The sequence below is a fragment of the Buceros rhinoceros genome, unplaced genomic scaffold (genome assembly GCF_000710305.1).
Source record: "Buceros rhinoceros silvestris isolate BGI_N320 unplaced genomic scaffold, ASM71030v1 scaffold9119, whole genome shotgun sequence".
Classification (NCBI taxonomy): Eukaryota; Metazoa; Chordata; class Aves; order Bucerotiformes; family Bucerotidae; genus Buceros; species Buceros rhinoceros.
The window spans coordinates 52,471-77,053 of record NW_010430944.1 but is presented as its reverse complement, the minus strand read 5'-3'; the positions used below and the strand labels follow the sequence as shown (position 1 = coordinate 77,053).

Sequence of the window (24,583 nt, the reverse complement as noted above, 5' to 3'; positions counted from 1 at the left end):
GCTGCCTATGGCCTGGATGGGTGTACTCTCTGCTGGATAACAAACTGGCTGGATGGCCGGGCCCAGAGAGCGCTGGTGAATGGAGTTCAATCCAGTCAAGTGGTCACAAGTTGTTTTCCCCAGGACTCAGTGTCGGGGTCTGTTCTCTTCAATATCTTTATCAACAGTCTGGGCAAGGGTATTGAGTGCACCCACAGTCAGCTTGCAGACAACACCAAGTCAGGCATGAGCACTGATCTGCTTGCAGGTCAGGAGGCTCTACAGAGGGATCTGGACAGGCTGGGTCAATGGGCCGAGGCCAATAGTATGAGGTTCAACAAGGCCAAGTGCTGGGTCCTGCACTTGGGTCACAACAAACCCCTGCAATGCTCCAGACTGGGGAAAGACTGGCTGGAAACCGGCCAGCAGAAAAGGACCAGGGGGTGTTGGTTGACAGTGGGTGAATACAAGCCAGAAGCCTGCCCAAGTGGCCAAGAAGGCCAACGGCATCCTCGCTTGTATCAGAAAGAGCGCGGCCACCAGGACTAAGGGTACTCAGTACCAAGCAGGACTCAGCAGTACTCAGCTCTGGTGAGGCCACACCTCAAATACTATGTCCAGTTTTGGGCCCCTCACTACAAGGACACTGAGGTGCTGCAGTGTGTCCAAAGAAGGGCAGTGAAGCTGGTGACCATACAAGATTAGAGCACAAGTCTTATGAGGAGCAACTGAGGGAACTGGGGTTGTTTAGCCTGGAGAAAAGGAAACTGAGGGGAGACCTTATTGCTCTCTACAACTGCCTGAAAAGAGAGTGTAGCGAGGTGAGTTTTGGTCTGTTCTTCCAAGTAACAAGTGATAGGATAAGAGGAAACAGCCTCATTATGTTTAGGTTGGACATTAGGAAAAATTTCTTCACCAAAAGGGCTGTCAAGGGCCTTGGAACAGGCCACTCAGGAAAGTAGTGGAGTCACAGTCCTTGGAGGGAATTAAAAGATGTGTAGATGTGGAGCTGAGGGATCTGGTTTAGTGGTGACTTGGCAGCGCTGGGTTAAAGGTTAGACTCGATGATCTTAGTCTCTTTCAGCCAAAAAAATTGTATGATTTTGATTGTATTTCAGAAAAATTGACTCTCTAGCCAAAAATAAAAGCCCTAAGGTTCAATTCTTGAAAATATACATGTGGTTATTTATACCAACTTATATATACCATCTGAACTACTGTGCTGGTACAGGGATAGTACTACAAGCTACCAGCATCACTTCATTGGGACATAGCCTGCAAGAGGGATGGTCTTTATGAAATGCCCTGCACACAGGAAGTCCTGGCAGCGCAAAACCCTTCACTCCTGTCAAGCAGTGATCATCACTCACAGAGGATGATCAGGGAAAGTTTTATCAGGTGTTTTGTGCTATATTTGCTGACAGCAAATGCATCAGCTACTAGCAACAGTGTAGATGTCACCTTCAGACTTCACGCATTCAGACAGAACAAATGAGAATGATCTGAAGCACCAAGTCTACACTCAGCTCCAGCTTTTGCTGAAGATCTCCTGAGAGACTGTGAATAGGATGTACAATTCCTCTTTTTATAGCTGTACCAAGCAGCTAAAATACTTCACACCAGCTTCACTCAAATATTTTAAAGAAAAATACATCCAAGACTATGGCAGTGCAAATGCATTTTTAAGTTATACTCAGGAAAACAACAGTCTTACCAGATCACTTGCGAGCACCTGTCGTCTGTTGTTTCCATTGTAATCACAAAAATCAATATAATCAAGATAAGCATCAGCAAAATAGAGAAGTTTATTTGGGTAATCAATGGAGAGTCCATTGGGCCAGTAGATTTTATTGTTAATAATCACTGTTCGCATTTTGCCATCCATGCTGGCTTTTTCAATTCGAGGGTTGGGGCCCCAGTCAGTCCAGAACATTACATGAGCACTGAAAAAAGTGACTTGTGGTTACTGATCTGAAAAAAACCTACCTGCCTATTGAGAAACATTACATGAAGTCTCAAAAACCAGAAACAACATTTTTAAGAAAAGTCCTACACAATGATACTGAAAATATTAATTTCAGCAACATGTTTACTTATTACTATAATTTCTGCTGTAAAAATTCTTTTAATACTTCTGTTTTCATTTGTCAATAACAGCAGCATATAGAAGCTACTGTTATCATTATTTTTCAGCATTTATTATAATCTGATTCTCCAGTTGCTATATAATAATTTGATAAGGTTTTGTACTTTTACAGGCATGCATTGATAGTGTTAACAGTGCTATAACTAAAAGCCCCATGTGGCTGGCAGTAAACAGAGTTCAAGGCATTGAAGAGCTCAAAAATCAGTAAAAGTTTGTACATAAATAATAATTCATAACATTCCATTTATTTTATGACATTTGTTGTCTGCAATGGAAAGGCGCTTTTGTGATAACACTAACATGCTATAGATAATTACTTTAGACTCAGGGCTGTGAAGGAATCTGTTCCTTGCCAGGCAGGCATGGCACATTATATTACATGTAAGTTTGTGGAATGCCACCAACTGATAATGATATATCAGAATTTGAATTAACAGTTCTTAACTAGGAAGCAAACATAGGAAAAATCTGTTTTAAAGGAAAAACAAATCTTCTTACAGTGAAACAGAGCAACAGATTACAAGTAATTACCATATGACCTTAAATATTAAATCTACTCTGCAAACACACTATTTTTAAAAAACTGTCTTCAGTTTTCTCTTTCACTTGTCATTTACAATTACAATACGATTTGGGCAAATCTCCAATTGGAATACCATTACATCATAAATACGCATTTTTTCAAAACAAAACATAAAAAAAAAAAATCTTACTCAATTCTGGGGTCTAACACTAGTCCCCTTGGGTTTGTTATATTTTCACTAATCAGCACAGTCCTGTGGCTCCCATCCATTTTAGAGACTTCAATTGTTTCCAGAACAAAGTCTGTCCAGTAAAGATTGCGACCTACCCAATCTACTGCTATACTTTCGGTCACGGTGACACCACTGTCAAACACCTGTTTAATAACAAAAATTAACAAAAAAGGAGAGAGAGAGAGAGAGAAAACAAACTAGTTGATAATAAATTTTCACCCTTTCAATTTCTTTAGATATGGAAAATGGGGAACCAAATCTCAACATTTTCTAGGTCTCTGAGGCAGAATGAGTTATAATGTACATATTCAAGTGCTGACAAAGCGTATACCCAAACACTGCTAACTTCAGCGAGTCTGTTGACGAAGTTAGCAACTGCTAACAGAAACAGTGTTTAAAAAGGGCTTCTTGAAAGCATTCAGTTTTCTTTTTCAAAAAGCTACATGAAATCTTGGCTTAGTATCTACAACATAGTTTCGCTTTGTTATCTCTCTTCTTACTCTTGGGATTTCCCTACTTCCCTTTGTTAACTGGAGATATCTTCATTTTCTCTCCGTAACGAAGAGACAAGAATAACAGTGAAACTTACTATTTTTCGGTCAGTCCCATTTTGATAAGCACTCCAAATTTTATCCTGTGTTGTATCAGACCAAAAGATACGATCTGTGACTGAATCAAAATCAATAGCCACGATATTCCTCCCATCCCGAACCAGAGAATAAATACTGTGTGACTGAGAGGTGATGTTGTCCACCACGATCTGGTTACGACTTGCCACCAGCAAAAGAAGATTCCCAGACTCTGTCAAAGGAAAAGAAGTTAAAATAAACCAATAAGCTATTCAACAGCAACTCTGCAAGAAAAAGAAACAGAGTAATTTGACACAGCTTTATAGCATCAAAGCTATTGTATCTAGATATACATATCGAAATTCAAATGAATTCTCAGGCCAAGATATTTTACCACACCTCATCTGACTTTTGGATCTGCCTTGGATTTTCTCCACCTTTTCTCCATCAGATTCATCTAGTTTCTACTAGACTCCCCTTCCAGTCTCATATCTGGACCTTGGGTCCACTTCCTCATTGCCCAACTATTTCGCTGCTGACATCCAACCCTCATTCCTCCACTCTCAACTCCCAGTCCTGCTTCAAACCCCAAAGTTCTTTGTACCACCAGTTATTCTACCCAGACTGGCTCTTTCTCCTTTTTAGCCAGTCTGAGTTTTTTTTCCCCCCTTTAGACTGCATGGGGACCAGGGAGGAGATTAAACAGATCATAGGCTGCTGTGGTTAGACGGCTGTGCAGCAGCTTACACTGATAAACTCCTGAAAAACAACTGAAGAGTAGTAGCCATAAAGACAGCAAACTGTGATAAACTCCTTATTAGTAAGAGCCAAACTTATTTGCGGGTAAATTCCCTAAACCAGGAAACCTGTGGTGACAAATTCCACTGGGTATACAGCTCCTCTTTGCTGCCAGTGTACTACGTAAGAGATACAGAACAACAGACAGCTAGGCTGTGTCAGTGTTTGCTCTTTAGAAACAAGCAAAATATGGCAGGTAAGTCTTGTGGAAGGCTGGGATTTAAACACTCTGTGAGCATTAAACTTTATATAAAGACCAAATTTGAACTTACGGCTTAAAGGTGCTAAAAGGTGTATTTTCTCCCGATTATTATTTTAGAACATTCCAGGTTTAAAAATTACAGTGTTGATTTAAATATTTATTTCAAGGAAATAATAGTTTCCAGTTAACCACTCAGCTGACAGTTTTAACGCTCAAGGACGTGTCACGAACAATTTTAGGTGGCTGTTTACATCAGCTCTTTTAAAAGAGGGTAAGATGAAAATGGCAAAGCTGGTTATTTTCCAGATGTTGTCATTCTTTATGTTCCTCACCTGCTGCTTTACAAGTCTTCTCATTGGTTTCTAGAATGTATCCTTCATCACAATAACACCTAAAAGACCCTCTCTCATTGTAACAATGCTGACTACAAAAGCCTGGAGGGTCACATTCATTAATGTCTTCACAGGTCTTGGAGTCATTTGCAAGCTGGTATCCAACAGGACAGGTACACTGAGCTCCAAAGGGTCCCTGAATACACTCATGAGTGCAGCCGGCATTATTGTCAGAGCAGCTCTCCTGATCTGAAATGGAGTTGGGGAATGAAATAAGCAAATAGTTAACAAAAGCTTCGTATGCTAAATTTAAAAGTTTGCAATTGCTTTACTAGCCTAAGACTGCTGCTAAAACACAACTGCACATTCATAAGTTATGTAATGTGAGAATGGACCAAGGCCCTTATGCAAAATACAACATACACAATGCACGTAAAGGCAGATAACAACATAGTATGCACTACTGAATCCCATTAAACGAATGCTAAACAGAAGACCATCAAAGCATTTATAACAAAATTTTCAAAACCAGTTAGAAATATACAAAAATTTAATGTACCACTCCAAACCTAAAATTGTATTAATAAACTATAATTTTTAAAAATTTATAATCATACCTGGCTGAGGTTCATCTGAGAATGTGCAATGATTAAAGAGAAGAATGAAAGAAGAGAAGAAAGAAAAAAGGTTATGCTTAAATCACTTGATAATCAACATAAATACAAATGGCTATACATGAGATTCAGATTTTTTTCATGATTTTTGAAGTTAGAAATTTTAAAGAAAATATTAAGGGCTGAATCACATTTCATCTGAACTTAAAGCATACCATGCTTTAATGAATGTGTTCAGGAACAGAAAGCTCATTCCCATAATTCTATATAAAAAACCTCTACTGAAGTCAGTGGAAGTACATTTGAATTCAGAGCACAAGACTGGACATATCTAATGAATTCATCAGTCATCACTGTGGTCTCATTTCACTGCAAGCAACTTCCACTTAGCAATTTAAGCTCTTATTTGAACATGCATACAATTTCTCCTAGAAATGTTGCTGAACTAAATACAGCATGTTGAATATTCCATTTCTCTCTGAAGCTGCGGCACATAGTAGGCTGTATCAGATTCTTGAACAGTAGGTAACTTACTGCACAATGGGGATTCATCAGCTCCATTAGGACAATCAGCAGAATTATCACATACTTTGCTCAGATTCACACAGATACTGTGACCTGGACATTGCCACTGCCAGCTGGGACACCGGAAGGGTTGAGTAGGACAATCTCTCTCATCGCTCATATCCCTGCAGTCATTATCACCATCACAGATCCATGCTCGATAGACACAGTTGCCATTATCACAGCGGAAAAGAGATGGAGGACAAGTCCTGTCAGGACATCTGTGATGTTCATCTGAGCCATCTGCACAGTCAGGATGGCCATCACATTCCCAGTGAGCAGGAACACAATTGCCATCCGATTGACATTGGAATTCATTCTGGTGGCACATTCCTGGTGGCCTTGTAGCTAAAACAGTGACGTACAACAGTTCAGAAGCCATTTTAATTTTAGATGAGAAGAAGGATAAGTATGTTCAGTTTACCTCTTGCATAAATAGTTTTGATACTATTAAGAACTGTGTTGGTTTTAGATCAGGCCATAGAATCACAGTCAATCTACATGTCATTTCAGAGTCTGACCAATTTAACTCCTACTTAGTAATATGGTCAACAAGGCAATTGAACTGATGTTCTTTTTTGAGCAAGCACATATTGATGTCTATGTATACTGATACCTATGTACATGCCCAAAGCAATATGAAATTACTTGCTGAGACTAGTTTTCACTGCCCTGCAGTGCAACATTTTAACTAACTTAAATGTTAAAATTATTCAAGGAAAAGATTCAATCTCATGGATACAAGGTTTTCAGTTTCATAGATGCATAGACTTCTTAATTTTACTTTTAAACCCTAAGACTGAGGTGCCAAGTAAAATAAAACATTAGAGCCAAAAGGAGTGCAAACCCTACTCTTTGCCAGAAAAATCTGCTCCAGCTGTAATCTACTGTGTTTGAAATTTCTCCTCAGAAAAACAATTTATAGATAAGTTTCCCTAAAAAGAATATTGAGGTTTTAAGGACAGTAGTGCTAATTACTTGATATAGCAGACAAAGGAAATTTTCAGAAGTGTCACTTAATAACTGAAGCCTTTCTTTCAGCATCAATATACTTACGGCAATGAGTCTCATCTGAGTGATCATTACAGTCAAAAACACCATCACATTGGTAGTAAGTGCTGATACACTGGTCTCCACTTAGACATTTAAACTCTGTGGCACTGCAGTTATATACTACAAAATAAAAAAATATTGGTATTATTTTACAGAGCTATAGTGCACCCAATTTTTCTACAGATGCCCAAGTCAGCTATGATATCAGGAGTCCAAGTTCCCCTGAAGACCATGATTTACCTGGGACACAGAAAGTGCAGTAACCTTGGAATCTATAGAAAACAGAGGAAACAGATTTCAGCCCTCTGCAACCAGCCGAGAGATCAAAGGGTTTAGTAAAGTCCTATAACAAGCATCACAAGCAGGGGTAATTTATGGATAGGTTTATTACGATTCTGCTGTCTTGGAGCTGGCAACATGAGGTCACCAAAAACCTCTCAGAGGGCAAGAGTCAGGAAACAATAAAGAGGCATTCAACAAACAAAGTTAGACTTACTGCAGCCGCGCTCATCAGCACCATCTATACAGTCTTTGTCTCCATCGCAGACATAGAATGGATCAATACAGCGATGGTCTGGGCACTGAAATTGTCTGGGTTCACAAGTACCTGTGAAAGCTATTAAGAATGACAATAAATGCGGATGTGTTTCTTTTCTCTCTTCTAAAATCAGCATATTACTGAGATGGTAGAAAGACACTCACTAACTTGTGGCATGTAATGTAGCAACTAGTAATCATGTAAATTACAAGTACTAATATATTACTGTCAGGTTTTCTCGTACGTAGGCTTGGATTCATGCAAAATAAACAGAAGATTCCACTCAGTGGTAAATAACATTAAGGAAAGTATGTGGGAAAACTACTGTCTTCTGGTAAAAACTTTGAGATTAGATTAGCTGACTACTAATGCTGACCCAGTAGTGACCATTAGTCACTACTGCGATCACTCATGAGGTTAAGTGCTTAGAATGCCTAAGCTTTAGCTGCTTTTTGCTATAAATTGCAGTGGATGACATGCAGCACCATGATTACAACTATCACAGCTGCCTCTTTCTATTTTTTTAATGATTTTTCTGCATTCTACTTGGTTCTGGTAGTTTAAATTAGATGATTTTTCCATGTCTTATGGACTGCAAAATATTAGTTTAACTTAGATATTAGTTCTTTCTTCCTAAATTCATTTATCATCCTTATACTAACAGACATACACAGTTTTTTAAAAACCAACAGACAGTTGTGATACTCACTGCAGTTTTTTTCATCTGACCCGTCACCACAGTCATTATCAGTATCACATAGCCAGATCCTAGGAATACATCTTCCATTACCACAGGTGAACAGGGTTACAGGGCATGAAGTGGGTCCTTGTGTAGGACAATGCAATTCATCACTACCATCAAAACAGTCATTATGTTTATCGCAATGCCAGTGACCTGGAATACACTGTCCACTGGCACACATAAAAGCTGATGAAGCACAAGTATTGTCTAAATAAAAAACAAAACAGGAGGACGCTTTTATAAAGAATTCCAAAACTTTCCTTCCCTGCCACAGTATTCAGTACCTTTAGCACACCTACAAGAATGTCTAAAATACGCAAATTCTAAAGTGCACATTGCTTAAAACGAAGATGTCTGTCATGCCAACATGCTGAACTGAACAGAATACTTAAGCCTTTTTAAACTGCAAGATTAAAAAAAATTGTTAAGCACTCCAAAACAATCTAAAGAAAAAAAATCCAAGTATCCATTTGCTTTATACCTTTTTCCTCAAAAGATGTTCTAGTTATTCTAAAATAGCCCACCAATAAGAAATAAAGTTTATATCTTAGTCATACTAGTTAGTTCTATGCATTAAGGAGCATGTTTTATTAACATGTCTTATTTTCTTGTTTGTGATCTAAAAGAAATAATTAACTTTGAAGTAAGAAGTAACAGTCTGAGACACTTTACAGTAAAACTAGGAAACGAACCCATGTCTTTAATCCAATTCACTGTAAAAATCCAGACATAACAAACAGTTCAGAAGTCCCCAAATATAATGAAAACCATAAAATTTCTTGTAAGATATTAAACAAAATAAGAAGTGCTGCTCTAATCTTAGAAGAAGGTTAGACAGTGCATATGGTTTTGTTATTTTTCTTATGGTTCTATTTTTAAATGTCTTAATCTTTATTAAGATTATTTCTCCATGCATCAAAATAAGACAAGCAAGCGATATTCCAATATCTTTCTAAATTTACAAAAAACTAAAAAAAAGGACATTTTTTTTCTTTAGTTCTGAATATTTTCATGCATTTTTTAGGCGGCCAGTGTTGAATCCTATCGTCCCATGAGCTATCCAGACAGTTTTAAAGTAACTAATCTCTCAGGTGAATTTCAAGATTTATCCATAGATGCAACCTTAAAAAACGAGGATTTATTCCAACAAAATCAAACAGATACGTCAAACTTTCTGAACTGCAAAGAACAAATACTAACTGTATATCACAACGGTTACTTACTTGAAGAACCACAGTTTTGTTCGTCACTGTTATCATGGCAATCATCAACGCCATCACACTGAAAGTATCGAGACACACATCTTCCATTACCACAGGAAAATGAGTAGGAGCCACACTGCAAAGTGGGTGGCTCATTGGATGGATCTTCAACACACGTCAGCTGATCTGAAGCCAGCTTCATGCCATAAGGACAACCACAAACTCTCTGAAAATTTGGTACTGGGAAGCAGAAATGGCTGCAGTCTCCGTTGGGATTTGTTCCTCTATTACAGTAGTTAGAGCCTTAAAAAGTCATAGATAAGATCAATGTATACACCTCTGATAACAGCTTAGGAACTATTAGAAGTGCATAGTAATTGAAAAAGAATGTTTTACAAAAAAAAGATGCTGCAGCAAATCCTGGGTTTGCATGCACTGCAAACCAGAGTCAAGGTCACTGACAGTATTAGCAGTAGTAAGTCATAATAATGGGTCCCACATTCCATATATCTTCGTTGACACAAATGTTAAAGGATGCCAAGAACATAGTATTAAATTTCATCCAGTTTCCCACCAATTTTCGGCAACTTTCTGGACACAAGTATATTACCATAAATGAGGACCTTTGAGTAAGGCTGGGAGACCTAATCCAGTCTTTGGACACCAAATAGCTGGTGATCACATGGTTTGATCATATGTTTGATAAGTGCATTGAGTGTTTTACTAAATTAACTACAATATAAAATTCTTGGTTTAGATCATAGAATTGTATAGAAATCAGCAGTGAAAAGAACAAAAAATTAGAGCTCTATGCACAGTGATTAAGAACAATAATTTGATTAATAGAATTTTACTCAATTCCTCAAAATAAATAATTCAGTTTAACTAAAACTTCTACCAGAGAAAGAGAAATACAAGGTTGTAACTGGTGACACAATTACACAAAATACAATGGAACCATAATTTCATTTACAAAGTTATTAAATAAATCAACAGAAGTGTTGAAGGAAAACTGCATTCAGTCACAAAACAGTAAAATATATATAACGTGTGATTGCAAGTGCCTATGCTGCCTCCCCTGCATGCCAGTTACGATTCAGTAAAGCCATTTCCAAAACTGAGAGTGGAAACCTGCTGTCCTGATATTCTGTCTCTTATTCCCTATTTTGTGGTTTTCATCTGTCCAACAGAAGAGCTCACCTATTTGAGAATGAGCATCGTATGCTTTAACATGCATAATGTTGCTAATGCCCCTCCTAATAATAGTCATTTCTCCTCCATCAGACTTCCTCACTCGAATTATTCCACCAAGTCTCCAATCAGTGAAATAGGCATAACCTGTTTTAAAAGGCATTTAACATATTACAATTGAAGCAATATGACATAAAAGATCAAGCATTATGAGAAAAAAATTAAATGTTATCCATGTAAATTTAATAATTTTTCATAACTGCTTCATGAAAAACAAAAGGACTTTTACCACTAATGCAGTCGAAGTGAGTCCTTCAGTCATACACAGCCATAACTGAACAAGCCCTTTCAGATTTCACTTAAACTGAGATATAACAGACTCAACTGACATTTCGAATTCCAAGGCTATTTTAAAATCATTCATTAAGAAAACTTTGCAGAAAATTTTACAATAGTTTGGAAAATATTTTAGGACAAAAATCAAAAGGGGTCAGATGCTAACCTCTTTCCTCACACACAATATAAATCCAGTGATAAACTCTGCATACAAGTAATAAAATCCTGAAATTGCTGATCATCTCTAGGGAGGTGATTTACCTCGTCTGTCCAGCACAGTAGCCCACCTTGGAAGCTATAATTAATACAGCTTATCTGCCTGGTGCACTACAAGAGCTACCTGATCTGTCTCAAATAATTTAAATGCAAATATACATTAAACCAGTCTTTAAAATGACCAAGTATTAAATTTTGCAGACACTTTCAATAGTGCTTTTTATAGGAAAAGTATTACAAAGGCCACGTCATTAAATCTCACATACTCGCAGATAATCATACAGGGGGAAAAAAATATCTGCAATAATAATAGGTAATATTTTTTAATGACAGACTTACCTCCAAAAATAGTGAGGCCAAATGGGTGAGTCATCTGAGTAATACGTTCAAGAGTCCGTCTATCCAGCCCATCAAAGGTGCTGTGCTCAATTTTATCAAAAAAGGCATCAACCCAGTAGAGCCTTAGAGAACTAGAAATAATGACATTATGCCCATTAGGAAGCACTAACCTTTTCTCAAATAATAATCTTAAACCTGACAAGAGGCTAGTGGAGTACATGGGGAGGAATTCTGAGAAAATCTTACATTTTACAGGCTTTTCAGCAAATTGAAAAATAAGGTCTTCAATACAAGGTCCCAGTGCACACAATCGGAAACAATTACTTTATTTTCAATCCCTAACAGTTTAGAGGAAGAAACACATTTGCTCAAAAAGATTTTCTGTCTTCTGTTGCATCCTTACCTCCAGTCAATGGCCAGGCCATTAGGCCAGCCTAGTGTTGTATTCACAATCGGTAAGGCATGGGATCCATCACTCCAGGCCCTCATGATTTTCGCAGGACGAAACCAATCTGTCCAGAATATATACCTGAAAGAACACACATAAAAGACACATAAACCTAATGATATAATGTAATTAAACAGACTAAATGTTTGAACAGCATTAACTCTCTTCTTTGTACCACGGCTTCATGTATCTTAAAAAAAAGTACAATTTTATGTCGACCCACTCCTTCTCAATTGGTAGTGGTACCAATAATAATTATTTATCCTTTGGAAGCATTTGCCCCTTTAGACATGAAATATCTGCAACTTTATTAAAATTGTTAAAGGATTTAAGTACTGACAGGGAGGAAGAATCAAGCAAAAATTCATCTTCCAGGTAATACTTAAAAGTAAGCATAAATATTACAAAGAATTTTCTCCTCATCCTTTCGACTTATGTATACATCAAACAGTTGAAGCTATTGTTAAATAACTTTACAAAGCAGTGGGAAAAAAAAGGTTGGGATACTCAAGGATCCAAGATCAACACTATTCTTTGGAGATTCTACAAGACAGGATTTTGTTACTAAATAGAAAAAAATCAATATTCAAGAATCGAGAAATTCAGTAGTATGGCAGCAGGAAGCTGAACAATGCTGTGAAAAAAATGCTGTGTTGGCATGGCCAAATAACAGATTAATGAATTTCAAGTTAAGCGTCTCCATCAAAGAAAAGCAGGGCTTTGTTTTACGTACACAGAATCACATATTGCAAGGTCTGTATGAAATACAACCCAGCTGAATCTAGTATGAATCAAATAAAGAAATTCAGATAGAAAAAAATAAAGGAACCAAGGTTAGCATTCTGGGAACTGAAAGCATGTTAAAAAAAATTTAGAAAACTTCATCTTTCAACTATGAGAAATAGCTTTCTAATTTGAGTATCACAAAGAAATAAAGTTCTTTCGCCTGTTTATCAACACAAATGAGTAAAAGAAAAAACCACTGGTGCTTTTAAAGAGAATTCTTTTGAGTGCTCCTTTTATCTGTAGCACCTTGCCCTTTCCTCTAGGTGCTGAATCCTAGGCCAGAATAAAACAAAGACAATGGAACTGAAAAGCGATCATATTTTGGAAAAGAACAAAAAAGCAAACAGAAATCATGGATTTGTTGGTATAGTTTCCAGTGAAAATCAAAGCTAAGCTTACCCAATAACAGGATGAACCACTATTGAACGAGGATTATTTAAATTTTGGACAATAGCTCTCCTAGATTTATCTGCCAGCCTCATCACACTAATGCTCCTGTATCGAGGGTCAGTCCAGTATAGATTCTTTGAGATCCAGTCAAAGGCCAAATCTTCAACACTTTCCACTCTATTAGCTGTCAGGATTTCTCTTCCTAGAATTCGTAACACACACAATGACTGTAAATGTTTAGAAATAGAAGAAATAATATGAATGCAGTATTCTGTTCATAAACTTAGTGGTTTCCCTTGGTAAAAGTTCTGCCTCTGTGCTATGTAATATAAAAAACAATAATCAAGGGGAAGGGGAGTGCCCTTTGCTCCAGGTAAAGGAGGTGTTTAAGAGCACAAACTCAAAAATAAAGGAGAAATAAAGACTAGCCAAAGATGAGCCAAAGTTTATACCGAGAGGAGCTTTCTGAATGAAGGTCAGTAAGGACATTTTGTTCAACAGCCAGAACTTGTCTACTCTTTGCATAGTAATGGTCAGCTGCAGTCTACCATTACTCTGACCCAAGGCACCAAGCAAGCCTAGAAGGCTATATGCTGACTTAATAGATATTTGACCATTATTATAAATTAGAGGAAAAAAATTCTTCACACTGCCACAAAGAGGACTCCCAAAAATCTCAAAACTATAATGTTCTTTTTCTGTATTACAGTATCATAACAAACACCCTGCTCTCCAGATAGGGAAATTAAAAAGAGAAATTCAATTTCATACTACCACAAGGCATATTAGTCTGCATAAACAGACTGACAATGACAAACACCAGTTGTGAGAAGTGCTACAAGCAGTTCATTCCCAAACACATTCAGCAAGTTTGTCATGAAACAGGAAACTTCAGTGAGTTCAATGTGAGTTGAACAAACATTTTTTACATTTTCCAGATTAGTGGTGTGACACTGAGATTTATCTACATCTCGCAATGTGACCTTTTGTGCTTCTTTTTAGAAACATATTACCACAATTACCCTACAATTCCTAAGAAAGATTCTTACCTGAACCATCAGTTTTCTGTTTAAAGATCATGTCTTTACTTGTGTCTGAAAAAAAAATTGTATCATCCTGAGCAGAGAAGTCAATTCCAACGAAGTATGAAGGGCTCCCTGTTACAGGTATGATCACATCTTCCTGGGTGGAGAGATTGAATGGGATCCCCCGTACTGCCAGCTGGGATGAAAACAGCAGGAACTGCTGCACAGCTGCAAAAACAGAGATGAGATACACTCTTTACTTATTCACAAGGTGAGACAATTGTGCATTATTTAACTGGAAAGCTTTATTTTCCTTTGGCAACACTAATAGCCTGGAAATAGAAAAAAGAAGAATGAGAAAATTGGAATTTAAATATCACTGACTTAAAAACTGAAGAAGCAAAACAAAATGCAACCCAGAATATTAACTGATTTCTCTTGCATTGTTACTGTGGTCCTAATACACCTTTACAGAAAACATTATCCCTATGGAAGCAGAAATCATCTTCTGTGTTCATCTCCTTCCTGTTGTCATAAGAAGAGTAACTCACAGGCTTTGGAGAGTCACCATGTAACTAGAACATATGTGAGCCAGATAAATAAATGGCCAAATAGTAAAACTATATGCAGCACATGTGGCTTAATTTGCCAACAGATACACATGGTAAACCTCCCATTACTGAGAATTCTCCAATCAAACAAGAAGCAGCAGATGCTGGTGGAAGCTCACAGCTCCAAACCTGAATCTCTTATTCTTACTCTATGTCTTTAAAGGTGGAAGACCAACCTTATCTGCACATCACTGCCCGGGAAAGCAGGTTTATGTGTTCAAAATAATGCAAAATCTGCGTATTAGTAAACATCCATGCTTGATTTCAGCTTAATCATAAAGCTGTCTACAGATATTCCATATCTAACTCTCTTAAAATGGTCATAAAAGGTGGTGAGTTTAAGTCATTGTGGCTTGACATAAACATCAGCAGAAATTATTACATTTAAAGCAGTCAACAGGAGTTATGATGGAAAAAACACTAAATCCTTGGCATACTGAACCAGCAAAGTTATTGATGAGAAATGATGTTCTAGAAATAACCCTAGAGTAATGGAATAGCGCTACTTCCAACAACAATAAGACATTTTCTTACCAACACAATGTCGTCCATCTACGTGTAGATCAAAGCCCAGTATACATCTACAGCGATAACCTAGTCCATCATTATCTGTTTTGTGGCTGAGAACACAGATCTGTTCACATCCTCCATTATTACTTCCACAAGGATTTCTTACTAGAAAATAATACAGGTGAATTATAACTTCATCTATTAACCTACTGTCATCATTATATTGATTTTTTGCAACATCCAGAATAAATCACATGGAAATCATACACCACCATTTCTGGAATGCACCATACCCTGGAATGCACAGAACTCACATCAGAACTAAACATCAGGTAATTAAGCTCTGTACAGAGATACTCAGCACACAGCACTGAGGCTATAGTTTTCCACACATAGATCTATTTCAGCATAACATCTCACAGAATTCATTCACACTGGTAACCTTTGCCAACTGCACCCTCACTGCAGTGCTGAGGAGCAAAAGTCCCAAACACCAGTACTGCTCAAAAGCACAAATTTGACTCTCCCAATTACCAATACATTTAATAAGCCCTCTCACTCTTAAATGTTGCATTTGACAGTTCATTAGCTACAGGAACTGGATGAAACCACTGTGTGATAAAAAACAGTCCAGCTTTACAATCTAAATTTATGTATCATAATTATTAGTCCTTTACAGCAAAATAGTTTTACCAACTTTTGGTACGAAAATTCCTAAACCTCTCTTAATAATCTGCTTACTGTCTTACCGTATGGCTGCCTGGCAGCATGGTAAACTGTCACTCCGTAAGGTCTCAGTGAAGACTGGTAGATCACTTGAGGGTTAGATTCTGAAAACTTGTTAGCTTTCACCACTGCCATTTTGGTCCAATCAGTGAAATAAACATTGTGTTCAAATAAAGTGATTCCATAGGGATGAGGAATCAGTGAGCCTCCATGAGCTATTGTTCTCCTGTTACAAAGATGGTTTTAAAATTATTATCTAGAAAATAACTTTATTAACAGAGGAAAGGATACAGAATTTTTAATTCATTCTCTGGCTTTTGCTTCTACATAGAAGTTGCCAACGTACAAAGGGAAAAGACTGAAGAGATTAAGTTAAATATACAAGGTAAATAAAAAAATACAGCAGAGAAAACAGAGCAATCAAAAGTGTTACAATTCCCACAAAAACACAATGAGTAAAGATGATGACTGAAAAAGGTGGGAAAAGATTCATAACTGCTGAGAGAAAATTAGAGAGTCTAAACAGAAGAAATCAAAGACATCTGTAGCGATTTGAAATATTCAAGAAACCCTGAATGTAAAAAACCTAATGGCTGCAACAGCACCAGCCAAAAATGAAATCCTATGTATGCAGCAAAAAAACCCAAACGAACCAACTTTCTTTGACTTGAATTAATCACCCATACACCATCAAAGAAAACCAAAGGCTAATAAATTGTATCTATTTTATGCAAGATATTGTGACAATATTTTTCTGGAAAAATATTAGGAGATAAAATACCTATCTCCTTAAATATTCTTAAAAAATTTTATCTCCTTAAAAAATATTTAAGCCCTCACACAATACATAACAATAACAGTACAGTATTATTTTCATGGAATCATGAAGAAAAAATCTGATGAATTCTACAGCTCTACTCTAACAGTTTCCTGGGTGATTTAGGTTCCTGGTGTAAGATCCTGCCTGCAAGATCTGACACAAGTGGGCAGTACGCTGTTTTTAACGTTCTCTGCAGACTATGCCATTGCCTCTTGCCCACTTGCACAACATCTACAAGATTTTTAGTATTGCTCTCAGTGGACAGTTTTTATCTCCAAAACCCAGAGATTTTTCTAAACACATTCTTGTCTTACTAACCCTGATAAAGGAGTAAAGATACCAGAATTATTTTTATAATTTCGTAAGTGAAAAATTACATTAACAAATAAACTTGTCAAATGAGCAGAAGACTGTTTTTCAAGTAAATACGTAGGAGGTATGATAAAGTGGACAATTATTTTCTTGTGCTTGAGTAACAGATACTAATCACAGATGCAGAGATAAGCAGGCTTCTAAATACTGTAAGACACAGTCCCATAAAAACCTCAAGCACTCCTTTCTTGTATGCTGTGATACAGTTTTCCCAGTATCACAGTAAGGTGAGTCAGGACTTAATTTCTCACAGCAAAGATTTATACAATATAACAAGAGCACTTAACATCCATTACAAGAAGTGGTGCCTTGGAGTGGAATATTTCAAATAAATTCATTCATGAAAAAGATGCAAAGAAATTATGATGGATGACAATGTATGTAATTCAAAAATAATAAAAAGCAAATGCTATGAAAATGTGTACTGTAGTGCTGGACTATAAAAAATATTATAAAAGAAGTGCATAAGGTATTCACAGTAGAAAAAGGACAAGAATGATGGAGGGATTGAGGATGTCTAGAAGTAGCATGACACCATAGATATCAAGGCACATCACATTCACTATGTTGTAATTTTCATCCTTTGTGTAACTCATTTTGTTAGACAAATCTTTCTTTGAACTAGATACAAAATAATCAGTCTACCTGTAACCTCCAAGGAATAATATTTCTCCTACCTTTGAAGCCCATCGTAAGTTACAGTCTCAATGTAATCAAACCGGCTGTCAACCCAGTAAAGTCTCTTTGATACAATATCCAGAGTTATTCCAGCAGGCCAGCCTAATTTTGTTTTTATCAAATCCTGACGGTTAGTGCCATCCATGAAGGCCCTTTCCACCTTAGGATCACCAGACAGGCTATCCCAGTCTGAGAAAAACAAATAGCTATAAAGGGGGGGAAAAAAAAAGGAAAAAAAAAAGGCTCATGTTTTCTTGAGATTTTACCAAAAAAAAAAAAAAATTACATTTTACATGTAATTTAAAAGCAGCACTCTTTCAGGACACAGCTTGATTCTCAGCTACCACACTATGAAAACACACTTGAAATCTCCTGCCCAAGAAGTAATTTGCATTTTCTTTTATAGAACAAATCTAGAAGGAAACATGATTTCACTCAAAATACTGAGTTTCCTTAGCAAAATACAGACTTAAGTGTACTGCTGTAAATTAAGCAGTGACAAATAGATGCATCACGAAAGCAGCATCCATCACAACAAGTTACATGAAATTCTTCCCATTCTCAGAGGAAACTAATTTTCATGGCTCACATATATTTTTGAAGCCTGTTGGGTTGGGAGACACTAGCTTGCTTGGCTTCACTCCACCACTTTATTTCAGATAGTAGGAGGTCTGTGGATGGTATGACAACAGAAATCTTCGAGGACAACTTCTAGTCTTCTGCAGGGCAATTCCACAGTTTCTGTTTTCAGAGCTGCTCATGCACATGCCACTAGCCATAAAACAGATCCTGCACGTTGGGAATAACAGCAGTGCACAGCCGCCCTCTAACAATTTAAGGTGTAGAATAGATTAGGATATAATGTAAATGATTAGAACATTTTATATCTGATTCTAAAATGACCACCCTAGCTATTTCGTAGTTCTCCTCCTTTTGCATGGGAATAAGGGCATTTGTGACATCTTTTACCATTACCTGACACATACCACTTACCCAACAGTTGGATCAAGGGCTATTCCTCTAGGATTTCCAAGATTTTCAGCAATAAGAGTCACACGGTTTGTTCCATCCAAGTTAACCATATCTATTCTGTTCACACTGGTCTCAACAACATACAGTTTATTGTTAATCCAATCCACTGCCAGATTTTCAGGAGTGTCAACTGAAACATTTAAAACTTCTTGGAAATCAGAGCCATCAATATTAATAGAAAAAACCTGAAAACAATACAAATGTTGTTAGTGCCGACATGATATTTCGCTAATCACAAGACACGTAGCACTTGTCCTTTATCATCACATCAGATCCACAGCTGGCCACTAAATACAATGAAGTTACCTATTAAGCTATTCCTTAGCTCAGGAATTTTTGCAAAAATTCAGATAACAATGCAAAAACTACAGGAAGCTTACCTTCAACTAGCAGTTCTGCAAAATGGACAAGGTAACAAGTGGCTAAACTAAAGCAGTGTTGTGTTTTAGCAAACATGACAAGTAGCTGGATTAAAAAAAAATACCCACAGATGAGGAAAGTGCATCTTGCTTTCCTGGAATCTAGTAAATCTTAGTATTTTCATTAACTGAAAACAAATGAACATTCTTTAGCAAAGCTCTCATTAGTGACCAGAAACAAGAGGGGGAGCTCTTACTGCACCAACCCTGAGGGGAGATTACAAAGTTAATAAAGTAAGGGAAAACACTCTCCTGAGAAAAAGGAGAAGGCTACTTTTTTTAAGGAGGTTTCCTTTACTTCAGGCTGATTTTAACAGCATCATGTTCAAGAAGAAATAGTGTTGTTATCTTACAAGCAAGCTCACAGCTACATGAGGCAAATAGTACAAACACAATAATTTTATATATACAGTAATCCTAGGATTATAATACTGGGTAATATGAAAAGCTAGGAATCATTATTCCTTCTTTATAACAACAGGAGGAGGTTTGGAAAGTATTTAAATAAAAATACAGATTACCACAAGTAAATACGTGCAGAAAAAATAAGAGCCAAAATAGTTGTATCATTTTAAATACTCTTCAGGTCCAGATAACAATAACCAAGCAAATTATTTAACTGTCTATTCTGTTCTTTGGAAACCTTGTTGACAGAAGAGCTTACAGGCATTAGGTTATCAGTCAGCACACTAAATGAGATAAAGATGACACCGAACACAACCCACAATTTTATGGTTTAGTTTACATCTTAATCTTAAAAAAAATATATATATAGCCAAAACCAAATCCCCTAATAATATAATAATATTTTTATTTTAAGACATCAGGTGAAAACGTGTCTCACATAAGAAAATTCTTAATGTCGTTTTTTTCACCTGCATATTATAGCTACGACTTAGTTAGATTAATTCATCCTAATTCATTAATTAGGATTTAACTATATTGGGTCAGATAAAAAGGCAATCCTGGCCATCTGGGATGTGCAATGAAAAAAAGCCGTATTATCATTTGTTTATACCTTTTACAAAGGTAGTATAAATCTAGTGTCTCATGAAAGTTCAGATTTGACCCTGACTTAATTCAGCCAATGTCAATGCAGCTGCAGTAATGGGAAACCACTGCAGTGAAAACAAAAATGCCAGAATTGTGAACAAGTCAAAAATTGTGCATACAAATCCCGTCCTACTCGACAGCCATGCAGTGTGCTTTCCAACAGAACCAACATGGCACTGTAATAGAAACTATAGTTTACAACTTACGTGTAGGCTCAGAATAATGACAATGACACCAAACTGATCCATATGTGGTGTATCAGCATTTGACCTAGGACTTTGTTTCAGTAAGTTAAGCACAGAGGAAAAGAACAACTGTGAAGTCCAAATTTCACAAAGGTCTCCAGCCTATTGTTTAAAATTACTATTTTACTGTATCATGAAGCTAAAGTAAATCCTCTTTAAAAAAAAAGGTAACAAAATATTGGCTCATTACACAAAATACTGTCAATATTTGTTATCCAAGCTCAATTACAGTACCATTTGAAGTATAAGAAAACTGATTTTTATCATCTTGGAAGGCACACAGCTTTTACATTGTAAATGATCGTGTTTCAAAAAATTACCAAGAAAAATCTGTTCAGTTTTGAAAGAATGTCTACTATTTCTCTTAATTAGTTTTTTGGACTCCATCTCGAGTAAAATTAAAGTTGCTCAAGACATTCCCATATAATAGGATTCTTTGTTTAATATGTCACATGTAATAGTATAGCTTGAAAAACGCAGCCATTAACATAAAACATTTCAAGGAGCTTTTTTGTTAAAAAACAAAAATACAGCCAGCTTCTGCTCTCAAAAATGAAGGCCTATCAACACATTCTGACTCTTGCAGTTCTCTATGTCCACATACACAAAAATATATTCTTCTCGAAACTTCTACCCACCTTATCTTGCACTGTATCAGTCCAAAAGATTCTGTGCAAGTAAAAGTGAAAGTCCACTCCAACTGCAACCCCACGATTCTGCGACTGCACCAAAGTACGAAAACTTCTTCCATGAAGATCTCCAATGAGCAAATCTCGGCCATTGGAAAAAATAATTGATGCAATTCCAGCTGAAAGCAGGTGCAACAAACATATGACTACTCTGCAGGCAAGTTATTTTGCAAAGAGGCATTGAAATATATACATACTGGTTTATACACACTGGACGCAGAGGTTTAAATAGGTGCTCAGATTACAATCTGTATAAACGTTTCTATATGAGTACTAGCTTGCTTTGATTGGCCTTTAGTTTCTAGACTTGGAGCAAACCAGACAGCAATATGTACTTAAAACCCTACCAGGTAAAACTGGTAGGGTAAAACCCCCATGCATCTAAACTCCAGAAGACTATTCCTACTCTTATATTCCCTTGCTTTAGCTCCCTTAATTTAAGTACAAACTTCCTTAAGACTTTTCTGCCCCATGGGATTCAGATATTCCGTGATTCTAGCAGGCAGGATATGTTTCTTATCTTTTAACGTACTGCTCTATCAAATCCACCTTCATTCTCTCATCTCATCAGAAAATCTTTACTGTATAATAAAAGAGAGATTCCAGCCAGTCTTGGAAGGAAAGCTCACTTTCCAAGTAGATGCCTGTTGAAAGGTGTAAGTCTGACAATATATTTAAGTCCAAATCCTATTAACCCCATACATTAAACCATCCCCAATTACCAAAAATTAATCCAGGCATACCCGATTTACATACCAGGATTTCATACCCGATTTACAGCAGGTATGAAAATCCCCCATTAATAAGACAGAAAACCAACAAACAACTCACTGGCCCAAATGTAACACTAATTTGAATGGAAAGCTTACTGTGAAAGGATACAGAATTTTTATGGAAACAGAACAATCTTTCCCATGGCATATGCAAGTCTTAATACAGCCAAGCATATTTCATTAGCTCAAAAAATATCCTATTTTTTGAGGACATACTTAGAAAATTGTGAAATGATGACTGCTCTGCAGACATGGCTAAAGAAAGAAAGAAGGGGGAGGGAACTGAGCAGTTCATGCTTTTCTAAGAAGCAAGACCACTGCTTGGCTATGCCAAGCAGGGACTCCCACTCCCATTGAGTTCCTGCAGGCCAGAACACCTGCCTAACACAAAAGCCTGTTAGGCCACTACATCTCCACAAAGAAGAGCTTCCCAGGGCCTGGTTTCACAACAGAGCAGGATGTGAACAACCAGGAACAGCTGCCTGCTCTTCATGGGGAAACCACACTTTGCATGAAGCCTGTATTCTTTCAGACTTCACACCCTGGGACACTAGAAGCAAGAGCACAGTTTCTCTCATAGGCAAGCACTTGAGCTCACCATTCAGCAAAACCCTCTTCTCACATGGCACAGTCTTTCTAGAAAGAGGGAGGTTTCCTGATTTCTTGGTCCCATTGAGTTCCACAGAGAGCCGGTCAGGAAACTGTCTCCCACAGGAGCAAAATTTGGTCTATTAAGGAGGGCTTTCGCAATGACTTCCCCACTCTGCGCAAGTCAGGAATGCTGAGAAAGCACGGAAGCCCAGAAGACATTGTTTTGAGAAGAAGCAGCCCTGATGAGGTAGTCAGCTCCACAAGTCTCCTGGTGCCAGCCAATGCAGACTCTCTTGATATTTGCTGATGTCCTGAATGCTGTCCTGAACTTAAATCCTTGAGGCCAGAGTTAAGTTAAAATCACACACAGCTGTACGGCATAGCCTTGCAAACTGGCCCGTCTTATCTAGCTCTGTCTATTAGTCCAACAACAGCCAGAGACTTGCACTGCTGTACACTAACCTGAAGTATTGGCCCGACAATGCCGATGGTGCTCTAGGAAATAACCTTCCACACAGTGGCACTGGTGATGTCCCACACGATCCTCACACAGCTGGTCACAGACACCCCACATTTTGCAGTCATCAAAATCTGTCAAGTGAATAAGGCACATTTATAAACAATCCTTTGTATATAATGTCATTATATTAGGGAAGCTGGAAGTATGTCTTCTCTGCTTGCTTTGGATCTGTTTGAAAAACTGCGGCAAGGGAAAAGAGATTTTTTGTGTTTTTCCACAAATGTTTCAATTTTCTATTTCTGATTAACAAAACGACTGAAGTTTGCTGCTCAGGGACCTACCCATGCCTTCCACCCTACTCCTCCAGCCACAAAAAAATGCCCACACCTATCAGAAGAGGAAAAATCACTGGAAGGGATGTCATTGTCTACTTTCAACAATACAGAATACATCTACTCAGCATTCTTCCTGCAAGAGATCTGTACACTTTGCAGACACACACTTGGCTGGATTTAAGCCCACTCCGAAGGAGAGCACCATCTTTATGTTAGTGCAGTGCTCAAGCTATTAAGTCCTGCTAAAGGCAGTGTGTATTAGCTCAGACTTTGTATCATGCTAACAGGTGCCTGACTTTCAATTAAAAGTTGGCTGTGCACCAGAACCAGGCAGCAAAAAGTACAAAGAAGTTCACTTTGGCATGCAAAACACCATCTAGGTAGAGTCTGCAGCTAGGACAACACAGATGTCCTTTATAAGCAATTTCCAGAGCTGCTGCAGAATCTTTTACTTTTAAAATTATACAACATTTAACTACTCATCTTTCAAAAACAAAGATTTTAAAAATTCTTATTAAAAAAAAAATCAGATCTGAACACCTGAACACTGTTTTTTCACCTCTCTGTGGTTATTTAAAGCCCAGGAGATTTCCGAAACTACTTAACACACGGTGTTGACAATAAAAGTCTGGCCTTTTTCACTGGAAAACATGAGTACAAACAGTGTATTACACTACTGGAAACTCATAATTCTACTATTAAACCAAAAAAAACGAGAAAATGAGATCTCAAATATTCTTCCTGCTAGAACTTCTGGTTTTTAACATTATTAACACAAGTGAAAATTAAATATTTCCTAGATAGTACATTTTGGTACTGAAAAAATGTTGTTCTCAGTAGCTTTCCAGTTTTCATATATGTTAAAAACTTTCGGTATAGGGTGAGCCATAAGCAAATGAAGAGAAGACACCCTGAAAAGACTATGGTTTCAAAAAGTAATACACTTCACTAACACTACAGTTTCTAGTCTTAAACCCATAACATTGATTTAAACTAAGATCTGGAATTATACACTATTGACTATGAGACATTTTGCTTATGACA

General features: G+C 37.2%; 1 protein-coding gene across 1 annotated transcript in view; it reads right to left on the bottom strand.

Moving 5' to 3' along the window:
- Positions 1 to 24,583, bottom strand: part of LRP2 (low density lipoprotein receptor-related protein 2) — a 126,875-nt gene that overhangs the window by 67,506 nt on the left and 34,786 nt on the right. The window contains exons 10-29 of the mRNA XM_010143223.1: positions 23,207 to 23,335; positions 21,330 to 21,499; positions 18,936 to 19,159; positions 17,942 to 18,148; positions 16,096 to 16,298; positions 15,371 to 15,511; positions 14,250 to 14,453; positions 13,210 to 13,402; positions 11,980 to 12,105; positions 11,577 to 11,707; positions 10,695 to 10,832; positions 9,516 to 9,797; positions 8,260 to 8,499; positions 7,509 to 7,628; positions 7,016 to 7,132; positions 5,930 to 6,307; positions 4,782 to 5,030; positions 3,470 to 3,681; positions 2,839 to 3,023; positions 1,694 to 1,922 (exon numbers count right to left, since the gene is read on the bottom strand). Of these exons, the coding sequence (XP_010141525.1) occupies positions 1,694 to 1,922; positions 2,839 to 3,023; positions 3,470 to 3,681; positions 4,782 to 5,030; positions 5,930 to 6,307; positions 7,016 to 7,132; positions 7,509 to 7,628; positions 8,260 to 8,499; positions 9,516 to 9,797; positions 10,695 to 10,832; positions 11,577 to 11,707; positions 11,980 to 12,105; positions 13,210 to 13,402; positions 14,250 to 14,453; positions 15,371 to 15,511; positions 16,096 to 16,298; positions 17,942 to 18,148; positions 18,936 to 19,159; positions 21,330 to 21,499; positions 23,207 to 23,335 (3,878 nt within the window). The remainder of the gene's footprint in view (positions 1 to 1,693; positions 1,923 to 2,838; positions 3,024 to 3,469; positions 3,682 to 4,781; positions 5,031 to 5,929; positions 6,308 to 7,015; positions 7,133 to 7,508; positions 7,629 to 8,259; positions 8,500 to 9,515; positions 9,798 to 10,694; positions 10,833 to 11,576; positions 11,708 to 11,979; positions 12,106 to 13,209; positions 13,403 to 14,249; positions 14,454 to 15,370; positions 15,512 to 16,095; positions 16,299 to 17,941; positions 18,149 to 18,935; positions 19,160 to 21,329; positions 21,500 to 23,206; positions 23,336 to 24,583) is intronic.